Source organism: Tupaia chinensis, unplaced genomic scaffold (assembly GCF_000334495.1).
Source record: "Tupaia chinensis unplaced genomic scaffold, TupChi_1.0 Scaffold000126_2, whole genome shotgun sequence".
Classification (NCBI taxonomy): domain Eukaryota; kingdom Metazoa; phylum Chordata; class Mammalia; order Scandentia; family Tupaiidae; genus Tupaia; species Tupaia belangeri.
In genome coordinates, this window is record NW_006159594.1 from 206,383 (window position 1) to 218,538 (window position 12,156).

General features: G+C 39.2%; 1 pseudogene and 1 gene segment (V, D, J or C); one reads left to right on the forward strand and one right to left on the reverse strand.

Annotated features, from left to right (window-relative positions):
• The first annotated feature begins 2,120 nt into the window (after positions 1 to 2,120).
• On the forward strand, positions 2,121 to 2,836 carry LOC106734477 (T cell receptor delta variable 1-like). The segment is given in 2 exon segments: positions 2,121 to 2,259; positions 2,463 to 2,836. Coding segments are annotated over 2 exon segments (423 nt in total).
• Positions 2,837 to 5,560: 2,724 nt separating this feature from the next.
• Positions 5,561 to 7,389, reverse strand: LOC102478087 (dynamin-3-like; annotated as a pseudogene).
• Positions 7,390 to 12,156: the final 4,767 nt, after the last annotated feature.

The window sequence follows — 12,156 nt, forward strand, 5'->3', positions numbered from 1 at the left end:
TCCGCCCTTCTTCCACACTGCCTCCAGTGTCCTTAACTATTTTCAATACTTTTATGCCCTCCAGTCATTCCATCTCTACCATAGAGTGAGGACAGTAGATATATGTTAGGTGGAGACATACAATGTTTCTCTTTCATAGCCTGACTTGCTTCACTCAGTAATAAATCTTCCATATTTGTCCACTTTCTATCAAGTGCTAGGGTCTTGTTTTCTTTATGGCTTAATAGTATTCCATGGAGTATATGTGCTATAATTTTTCCATCTGTTCTTCTGTTCATGGTGGTTCCATATCTTAGTAATAGTGAATAATACCACAATCAACATAGATGTGCAAACATTTTTCTGACTGAGTATTTTCCTCTCCTGTACTTTGGGTAGATACCCAAGAGTGAAATTGCTGGATCATGTGGTAGTTCTTTTTGTAGGTCGTTGAGGAGACCCCATATTGTTCTCCACAGTAGCTGGACCAATTTATATTCCCACCAACAGTGTAGGAGAGTTTTCTTTTTGCCACACTCTGCCAACACCTATCATTTTTTTTTTTTTTTGAGAGGTTTTGCTATAGGGTGTGTGCGCTCGCCAGACAGACAGAGACAGGGAGACAGAAAGTGAGAAATCACCCCCCGGGGGGATGGCCATGCCACAATCCCTTCTCCTCTATTCTCCTCTTGGGATCTTGGGCACACACGCACACACGCCCCGCGTGAGTTTAGCCACCAGGCCCAGGACTCGAACCACGATTGACTACATGGGAGTTCAGCGACATAGCCGTTATGCTAACTGCTGGTCCCCATTTGACTTTTTTTATAGTCACTTATAAAGTCATATGGTCATTAATTTTGAGAACTGTTTGTATGTGAGTGCTGATACATATGAAAACCCCAGTAGATCTCACTGCATGTCACCCATGAGGGTAGACAATGGAAGGAATGCCTTCCTGCAACATACTATTATTTCTGGACTGAAAAGTTGGGGATGAAACTTAATTTTCTTCTTCTCTTCTTTTCATCTTCTTCTCCTTTTTTCCCCCTACATCAGAAAACATAAGTTAGTGTGCCTAGTTTCCTGTTGACATAGCAAATGAAGCAAATTGATGATAGTGTTAATTCAGATTGACAACATTTTCTGAATCTAGTTTGTGGAGAGGTACAATCTATTAATACATGAAATATTAACTGAATTATATCTGTAATTCTACAAGTATATATTAGCTCCCTCCTATCCCCTTTCACATCATTAGTTTATTGAATTTTATAAACTGGCATTGAAATATTGCAAAGATGTCTCATTTAATAGATTTTATACTTTTACAGTGTAACACATGTTAGTTTTCTGAGGCAAACCAAAGGTAAATTTCTCAAGATTTTTTCTTCCTTCTTTAGCAACATTTGATGAAGGATCTTTCAAACATTGGTAGTAGATAAAAATAGATCAAAACTTTTTTAAAAAAAGTCTTAAACCATGGATGAAGTGTTTGATTCAAATTGCACAGGATAAGTTAAACTTGAATTGCATTTTATTAACCAATAGGAGTGTCTTTCCATAAGCATAGTTATATTGAAATAAAGTTTTAAAATACAACACACAAGAAAATAAAAACACAAAAATAACTGAAGGGCTTCCGAAAGTATCATTCCATTTTGAAACTTTATTTATTTATTTTTTACCACTTAAGTAGAGCCCTAGAACTCAGTAAGGAGGAAGAGACATAATAACAATTTTTTAAAAAACAAGATTGCCTTTAACAGAGAAAGCCAAAGAGCTATGAGTTAAAGGTTTTTTTTTTTCCCCATTAGATTCTGGAGAAAAAAATGAATGCACTGAAGACCAGTAAGTAGATTATGAGAAGGATCCATGTCTCATAATGATACTTTTTACTTTTAATGAACCCTCAAAATTTTTCCAATAAATAATACCTTGTGTCAACTTGCTCATAGTACAGTTTCTCTCACCTCCAAAGTTTAAATTGTTTTTTACATGTCCCCTTTTTAGACACTGCCTAACTTATTACCAGGAAAATGCAAGTAAACCAACTAAAATTTAGGCTATGGCAGACTTTCCTCATATGCACATAACCACGTGGTCATGAACATGAGAAACCCTGTTTCCTGTCTGGGTGAATTTAGGAACTACGCACACACACCACCAGACACTGAGACGCCTGTACTTAAGGGAGGAGGAAACACATCTGAGTAGGGAACACAGGCCACATGCTGCTCTCCAGCCTGCTGTGGGTGACAGTGGCCTTCACCTGCTCTGGTATGGAGGGTTCCAAACATGGGCAAGACTGTAGGGGGTGAAAGGAGGAAAGGACTGCACACAGTAGTTAGGTGCTTTCGGAAGGACTCGATGATTAGAAAGGGGGGCTAAAGAAAAGCAAGCTTAGTATGATTTCAGTTTGGCTTGTCTTTGGGTTCACATTAGTTAAATTCAGCTGTTTTCTGTTTTTCTTTTCCCCACAGGACCCAGTGTGGCTCAGAAAGTTACTCAAGTCCAGTCAGCTATATCCGGGCCAACAGGGACATCAGTCACCCTGGAGTGTGCGTATGAGACAAGCTGGACCACATACATTCTTTATTGGTACAAGCAACTTCCTAGTGGAGAGATGATTTTCGTTATTAATCAGGGATCTAGCAGACAGAATGAAAAGAATGGTCGCTATTCTACCAACTTCCAGAAATCAGCTAAATCGATCAGCCTCATCATTTCATCCTTACAACTAGAGGATTCAGCAAAGTATTTCTGTGCTCTCTGGGAACTCACAGTGTTTGAAGTGATAGTAAAAGCTGAACAAAAACCCCAGAGCTTAATAAGAGAAATCATCCTTTTGCTGTAGGAGTCCAGCTGAGGTGCACACCTGCAGATGCCAGACAAGAAGTAGTGACTCTGGTTGCTTAATCTGTGGTCTGGATCAGAAGTTTAATTCTACGTAAAACCTCCTATTTCACTTGGAAACAGGTGTCCATAGCAACTTTCTTGTAGTACCTTCTCAGTCTTGAACTTTTGGTTTAAAATAAGGCATACAAAACATGTATTGGTAAATGAAAAAATTTGCCCCATAATATTTTAAAATGGCAATTTTGGGACCCGCAGTTAGCGTAATGGCAATTTCACTGGACTCCCACGTAGTCGACAGTGGTTCGAGTCCCAGACTGGGTGGCTTAAACTCACACTGGGTGCATGTGCGTGCATGCCCCAGGTCCTGAGAGGTGAATAGAGGAGAAGGTATTGAGGTGTGGCCATCTCCCCGAGGGGTGATTTCTTGTTTTCTGTCCCTCTGTCTCTCTGTCTTTCTGGCGAGCGCACATGCCCTATAACAAAACAAAACAAAACAAAACAAAACAAAACAAAACAAAACAAAAACCTCTCAAAAAAAATGGCAATTTCACTTAAAGATGCTCACATCACAGATCTGTCTAATTATCTGGAATTACCATGAAAGCCATTTCTCTAGACCTTTTCCCTTAGGCTTTATGTCTGTTGGGTGCAATCAGAGAAACAGAACCCCCATGAGTGATATGGAACTAGAGATTAATTATGAGCTTTAGATCTTATTGGAGTAATTATTGGAATTGGTGGAGGCACATATTCAAAGCTGTTACCCTTGACTGAATTTACTGTAGTGCTGTTAGGTTAACATTCGGGAAGGAAAGTTAAGATGTGGACAAGAGATTGCACATAGTGTGATTCGTAAGTAAGGAAGTGCTGGAACCCCTGAGGACAATTAGAACCTACAAGGAAAACTAAAACTTGCCTGTCTCTTACCCAGACCACCAGCAACATGTGTGAGAGGCCTCAGTTCCTGGAGTCTGCACCAACCTGAAGAGCAAAAACATATGGTAGCTACCTCAAACCTACCTTCCAAATCTTGCACAGGGTTCTCTCATGGCCAGTCCTGACCCAGAGCAATGCAAAGAAACATATTCTGGAAAATACATTTCTAGATAACTTCAACTGATACAGTAAGAAGCTACCACAGTACCTTCTTGGTATCTTGGCATCCAAATATACCACCACCACCCCCAGGCGGAATGGCCACACCACAATCCCTTCTTCACTCTCCTCTTGGAATTTTGGGCACACAAATACACACGTCTGGCATGAGTTTCAAGTTGCTTGGCCTAAGACTTGAACCACAGTCAGCCGTATGGGAGTCCAGAGACATGACCATTTCATCATCTGCTGGTCCTGAGATATTTATTGGCACATCTTTTGCTGCTACATGTAGAAAAATGGGGGAGAGTCAACTGGTTAATGTGTATGTAAATATATTTATATCAGAAAGTGTCCAGGATTATTACAATCAGTTTCTTTAAATGGTCATATGATTGTGCCTATTTGTTTTGTTTTTAAATATGCTATGTATGGTAAAACCTAAAAATAAACTTGATAGAGAATCTATGCTTTTGCCAGAGAGAAACAGAGAGACAAGGAAAATAAAAAGCATCCCCTCATGGGGCCTGGCCACGCTTCAACTCCCTCTCTTCTATTTCTCCTTTTGAGATTTTGGGCATGTTTTTCAAGCCGCCTGGTCTGAGACTCAAGCCATGCATTTGGTCATGTGTGATCCAGCCCCTTTACCATCGACACCACTGTCGATGTTTTTAATACCTCTCTCTTCTGTTATCTGTTTCATAATCTCTTTGCTCCCAGCTAGCTCCTCCACTCGCTGATACACTTGATTTTTTTTTTCTACATGCCATGAATATATTTTGGAGTTAGATCCAATATTTTTTTTAGTCATAAAAAAAATTGGTCTCCTAATGACAAGAAAATAGCAAATTAAGGACCTTGAAAATATCACACAAAGAATTATCAACTCCAAACAACTAATCATAATAATGATTGGGTTGTCTGGAAAGTCACGACACATTGTTCATGGAAAGCCTAGAAAAATATACCTATGACTTTTCTGATGGCCTGATATCTGACAATATCTGTGAAGAACAGTAATATATATAGACAGGTATATTTAAAGTTAATACAGCTTATAGAAAAGAGAATGTTTATCCAAACAGATTAAATCTAAGTTCACACAGGACAGTTTTTTTTTCTTTTTCTTTTTTCTTTTTTTTTTTTTTTGAGAGGTTTTTTCACTATAGGGCACGTGTGCTCACCAGACAGAGAGAGACACAGAGACAGAAACTGAGAAATCACCCCCCAGGGGGCATGGTCACACCGCAATCCCTTTGCCTCCATTCTCCTCTCGGGATCTTGGGCACGCACGCACACGCGCCCGGCGTGAGTTTTAAGCCACCGGGTCCGGGATGCGAACCACGGTCGACTATGTGGGAGTCCAGCGACATAGCCATTACACTAACTGCTGGTTCCCAGGAAAGTTTTTTTAAAAAAGGCCTCTGCATTCAGATTTAGAGAAATCAAAATAGCTTGTATCCTGTGAATTTCTCTTGATGCTTCAAATACTGTGCAAAAACATTTCCAAATTTCAAGTGTGCACCTGTTAACTGCTTATGCATGGGAGTTTAAGAACAAACTGCAGATCAGCATCCAGAAGTGATTGTCTAAGACACACATGAATTCCCCTCCATGAGAGAGACAACTACCTTGTTGAGAAAATAGTAAATACCCCTACCCCATGGCCAGGGACCTCAACCCTCCGAGGACAGCTCAAGAGTTCTTCTAGACACAGATCTATTCTCGATGGTGGGCAACTTAAATAGAAATTGATACTGTGTGTTCTAGACAAAGCAGCAGAACAGATATATGTGACAATCTGGTGTTTCACATGCTTTGGAAAGTCAGTGGCGTCTTTGTGGTTGGTGTTGATGTAGGAGCCTTAAATTCAATCAATAGCAGTACCTGCTCCTTCCTCTTTCTCTCTTGATCACGAATGTGTTCAGCAATGATCCTTTCAGTTTTCTCAGAGAGTCTGGGAAAGTTTGCCAGTTTTTTGGTATACATTTTGACTTTGTTGATTAATTCTTGTATTACCAGAGTCACACTTGTCAAGGAAGGCTCCTTCAGCTTTGCAATCGTTTTTTTGACTATTGCTTCACATACTGTATCTGGAGTAAGCAACCCTGTCCTGATACCATGTATGTTTTTGATTGCATAGCTCATTTGTCTGTGTAGTTCTTTCTCATTGAACTCTGTCTTTACCATCTCAAAAGGAAAGTGTTCATGGGAAATATGATTGATCTTAGCATCACCTGGGAGCTCCAGAGTGTCCTTTTGGTCCCCTGGCCACTGAATTCTCTTCACAGCAAACTGCTGAATCCTATGGAGCAACTGTCCCTGGAGTTTGTTCCTGAAGTTTGGCAGAGTATCTTAAATATAGCTGGTAAGTCGCTTCTGCAGGTGTGGGATCTCTATCCAATCGACAGTATGTCTTTAAGCTGGATGGGAAAGAAGAAATGTCCTCCCTTCCAACATGGACCCCTAATGCTCTTCTTCCCATCTATGTCCTTCTGGCTGCTGTTTACCACACCCACAAAACCCTGCTAAAAGGAAGCAACTTGTTCTCAAGAACATCACTAGGATCAGTCCCTTCATCCACAAGATCCAGTTTGGTCAATGGCCCTCAGTCCTTGAGGATCTACTTCTTTAGCTAGGTTTAGTGCATCCAAATTTGCAAGATCAGTGTTATCAGTGTTAACAGGCAAAATCAGACAGTTCTCCCTTGTGATAAACTGCATAATCATTTCTCTGATCTTATTCTTCATATCTAGTGGCCGGTCTCCCACAGGCACCTTGGTTATTCTGGAAGGTTGATAAGGGTTAGATTTAGCACATGTGGGGATTAGAAGGTAGTGTAGTGGTTAAGTCACTGGACTCTCACATGGCTGACTGTCGTTCGAGTCCCGAACCTGATTGTCTGCTTTCTCACTTTCCCTCTCTCCCTTTTTTTCTGTCTCTCCGGAGAGTACACATGCTTTATAGCAAACTAATAAATATAATAAATAAATAAAATTATATACATTTTTAAAAAAGATTTAACACATGTGGAGAATAGACTTGTAAATTACTGGGTATGGAGGAAATGCCTTTATTCGTTCTGGTCACTGCATCTGTTTCTGCTTCAGCTCACAGACGACTTAACGAGAATCTGTAAATTTTTTCCTTAGCAATGCAAAAATTTAGCATATCATGTAGGAAAAGACTGAGTAGTTGGTGATCCCAAGGAGCTTGCAGCTTCAATGCTCACTCTGCTACACACCTCATAACTTATCTTCTGCTGCTCCTCCGAAGTCTCATCTGACTTTCTATAAAACAAACTTCTTGGTCAGAAGCAATTCTACATGAAATGTCACAAAGTTGAAGAAGGAATTCTTATGTTATTATTGACTCTAGTCACCCTGCTGTGGGACAGATCTAAAAACTTCTTCCTGTCTCTTTGAAACTTTGTTCTTGCTCACCTTTGTTCCCCATCTCTGCCTTCCCCACTTCCAGTCTCTGGGAACCATCATTTCACTCTCTACCTCTATGACTTCCACTTTTTTTTAGATCCTACATACATGAAAACCATTCTAACCTTCATTGTTGCATTTCTTACCTTCATTGTGGCATTCTTGTTTGTGCCTAGTTGTACATATACATTGTTGTACACATATATAAAAATATCATATTTATTGTGCCTCATAAAATGTATACAATTATGACTTGTCAGTCAGATATAATATTAATAACTTAAATAATCAAAATATATAAATGAACAAGAAGGTGCAAAGTCAATGCACAGATTAGCAAATCTTATTTGCAATGCATATTTCTGAGGAAATAAGTCAAATATAGAAAATATAAAAAGGTCATGCAAATCAACAAGAAAATAATCAGGGTTAGCAGGAGGCATGGAGGCTAATGTTCTAGATGCTACATGGCCGACCATCATTCATGGTTCAAGTCCTGGATCTGGTGCCTAAGGCAAAAACCTCTACCAAAAAAAAAAAAAAAAGAAAAGAAAAGAAAAAAAGAAATCACACCAGGCACATGTGCATACATACCCAAAAATCCCAGGAGGGGAAGAGATTGTAGCATGGTCATTCCTCTAGAGGTGATTTCTTACTTTCCCTCTCTCTGTCTCTCTGGTGAGTGCTTGTACCTTATGGCAAAAACAAACAAACAAACAAACAAAACAAAGAAAAAAGAAAATCATGTCAGGTGCATGTGTGTGCATGCTCAAAATCTCAAGAAGAAACTGGAGGAGAAGGGATTATGGTATGATCATCCACCTGGGAGATGATTTCTCACTCTCTCTCTCTCTCACTTTCCCTCTTTCTCACTCTCTCTCTCTGTCTCTCTCTCTTTCTGGAGAGCACACTACAGAAAGAAAAAAAAAGCTGAAAAAATGGCAAAACTGGAACATTCCACTTAAGAAATATAATATCCTATGAAAAGGTTAAAAGTCTCCCAAGTGCCATAAGGATTGGAAAGGATTAACTCAGTGCCTCAATGTCTCCCTGGCACTGGGGTGATTCACTATTACACTGAGGCCTTAATGGGAAGACTCATGTATCAAACTCCCAGGTGCTTCAAACATATTTTCTCCTCCCTGTTCTCCCTTTTTCTTCCCAGGCTAGCTTGCCCTTCTTGACCTGATCACAGATGGCTACCATTTGTTGCTCTGTTTTTACCTACAGATACAGAGACGGATGCCCATCTCTTGCTGACATTGAAACATCAACAAACCTTAAAATGTATGGCAAATCAAAGTGATCGGACATGACAACCAAAGATAGCGATGAAATAGTCGAGACTATGAAAGATAACTGGCATCTTATCCTAGAATCGCCCTAATTAACCAATTATAAACCCCTTGCCTTTCAAACCCAATAAAAGCTCTTGGCGGCCACCCTTCTGGGCCAATGCAACTCTCCACATCTGACCCCTTTTTGCTCTTGGAAAGTGAATAAATTCTTTTCTCTCTTAGTTTGTGAATTCTTTCATAACTCATGACCAAGGCCACTCAAACATACTGCAGAGATCACCCCAACATCTAATAACTAATAAGCACACAAAAAACACTTAATACTATTACCTAAGAGGGAAACGAAAATAAAATCCCATCTGTGTGTTCCATCTGTGTCCTGAGTATATTTATGTAGCAAGGAGAAAAGACAGCAAGAAGATAGAGGAAAATGGCTACCTTCAAGGGAAGGGGTGGTTGAGTGGACTTTCTAGAGGCTTCAACTATTGCACCTATGTGGAAAGAAGAAAGAGCAGTAATAGGCCACATAGCTGAAGACGAAGGAAAGATAGATTTCACTAGGAATAAAGAAAGTTGGTATTTATTGAACTTATTATATGTCAGACACTGTATCGCACATTTCCGAATCATTATCTAATTTAAACATTACAAACCCTGGGAGATAGGTTTTATTGTTCTCATTTTTATGTTTGAGAAATGAAACATAGCTTTTCCTAATTGTGTAAAGCATTTCTAACCATTATTGCCAGCAAGAGTAAGACTTGGACCATGGAGAAGCCATTGACTCTAGAACACAATGGCTGGAGGTCTCTGTGATGGTGATAATACCGGTTCCAGTGGAAACCAACAGGAAATTACAGATGTGAAACCTAGGTACAAATCACCCCAGGATCAATAGATGAGGAAATCATCAACTAACCACAATGTGAAGTGTGTCCGTGTCTTCTACAAGAAACTGGGAAGTATGAGGAATCGCGGGAAAGAAAAGATATCATTACAAAAATGAAAGGTTATCTGCTGATGATACATCATTCCGTAACCTCTGAGAAGAATTCCAGACTCTGTTGTGGGTTCCCTCTGGCTCTCTCACTCTCTCTCTTTCTCAGAAAAAAAAAATTAAAAGTATATGTTAAAGAAAAAAAAATCAGAAAAAGGGAAGAATTGTCCTAATTTTGATTGTGTCTGTAGTAGAAACACAAAAGTAGAGGAAGATTATTCCATAAACTAGTAATTGGGATATGTGTTTCAAGTGAGATTTCTTCATATAGTTTTTTTCATTAATAATAACACTTCCATTTTGCTATACTACAGAATATGACACTTCTTATAATGTATCAGATTGGTACACTATATAACATCATAAAAGAATTTTTGGAAAGTAAAATTTATGACACTATGGGAAGTAGCATGCTTTTAGATCAGACAGACTGATTAACCTCAAATGTTCTATTAAGAAAGTATTATCCTTTGCCACCCTGGAATAAAATAAGTTTATGTTTTAAATGAAAAAATAAAAAGTATTCCATATCAGGATCTTTCCCTTTGTCTTGGCCTTCTCTGCCTGTAATGCTCTCCCCTCAAAGGTCCACCTCTGAACTTCTTCCTTGAATGTTGCTACTTGGTGAAGCCTTTATCTAATCCTTCCTATTTCCTTTCTTATAGTCTAGCATTCTCCCAGGTGAACTGAAGCAATCCTTTACTAAAGCACTGCCACCTGGTGTCCTAAAATAGTTTGGCATTTATCATGAACTTGCTGCCTTCCAGTGTTCCCAGGTTAGGATGCAAAGCCCAGTTGCATGCTGTATGAATTACCTCCTTGAACTAAAGTCAGTGAACTGCCCATCTCAGTAATTATGCAAGAAGTGATTTAGAAAGACTGTCTGGGTTTTGACTATCAGCTTGCCAGATGTGACAATGAAAAAACAGGTTTTTCTCTATGTGAAATTGTGTCCAATGCTCTGTCTTTTATTATAATATTAAAATATTCTGAGAAGCAGGAACAAAAGTCAGTGACGTGAAAAACAATAAGCCATTGTAGGGAACGGGGCTGGGTACATTCTGTGATATGACACCTGGACTCCCAATATAACATAATGCGCTGATTGCCCATTAATAGTAGAAAAATATTGAAAGTTTTGCTCTACTGCAGTTTCAAATTCTATTTTCTGACACACACCCCCCCCTCCAACATTCTATAGATTGACTGGATCTGGCTGAGTACCTAAAATAGGGAGGTTATTCTACCAGATTGTTTAGATATAAGTTCTCATTTGATTCTTATTGCACCATTTCAAGGTTGGAAACATCCTCCCATGGGGAACAGTGTAGGAAAATGCTTGAGACCGTACAGGTGGGCTGTATTTCTAGATCTAACACTCACGAGCTGAGTGATCTTGGGCCAGTCACCTAGTAGTTTTAATTCCTGAGTTTCCTCATCCCCACAATGTGAATATTGGTGGTATCTATCACAAAGAGTCATTGTGAGAAGTAAATATGTTGATGAATGTCAATGCCCAGTGCCACACAGAAGGCCCCTAGTAACGTACAGGAAAGGAAATTGAGTGTGTGAGAGGCCAAGTACTTTGCTGGTGTCACACAGGTAAGTCAGAGTAGAGCCTTCTCTTCATACATTTCTTCACTCTAGGAGTAACTCTCCAACTCAGTACAGTATTATGTTATCTTTATAGTGCCTATCACTATGATTTGAAAAAAAATGTATTTAATTTCTTCTCTTCTCATTGCATTGTAAGCCCTTTTCCATCCTTATCACTTCTGCATCCTCCATTCCCAAAACAATGCCCAGCACACAGAAGATACTATTAACAATATCAATATTGTTGTTAAACAAATGCAAAAGATAAAATGATGTCTGCAGTCTTTGCATTCAAACAATAATACAAAAAAATGAGCTGGACTTAATCCTCGTGTGTATCTAGAATTGTCAAGATTCATACCCTACAAGGCATTCAGTGCAAGATTTAAATATACTGGTAATAAATAATTAAACATCTGGTTTATCAGCATTTCTTTCTTTAACTATACCTTAATGGAACTAATAAATAATCTTACTATGACTTTTTCTATAAATGCCTCCATTTAGTTTCTGGGCATTAAGAGGGAATTAATTTTGAGGCTATCTTTTCTGATAATGCGTTTCTTGTCCTACATGTTACAAAAGCTTTTTGAGGGGCCAGTAGATGGCAAAGCGGTTACATCACTAAACTCCCACATGGCCAGTTGTGGTTCGAGTCTCAGACCTGGTGGCTTGAAACTCACACTGACCGCATGTGCATGCGGATTCAAGATCCTAGGAGGAAAATGGAGGAGAGGAGATTGCAGGTGGCCATCCTCCTTGGGGGGTGATTTCTCACTTTCCCTTTCACTGTTTCTGTCTCTCTCTTTCCAGTGAGAACATGATGTACCCTAAGGCCAAAACGTAAAAAAAAAAAAAAAAAAAAAAGAGAGGGAGGAAGGGGGAGCGTAAAAAACAC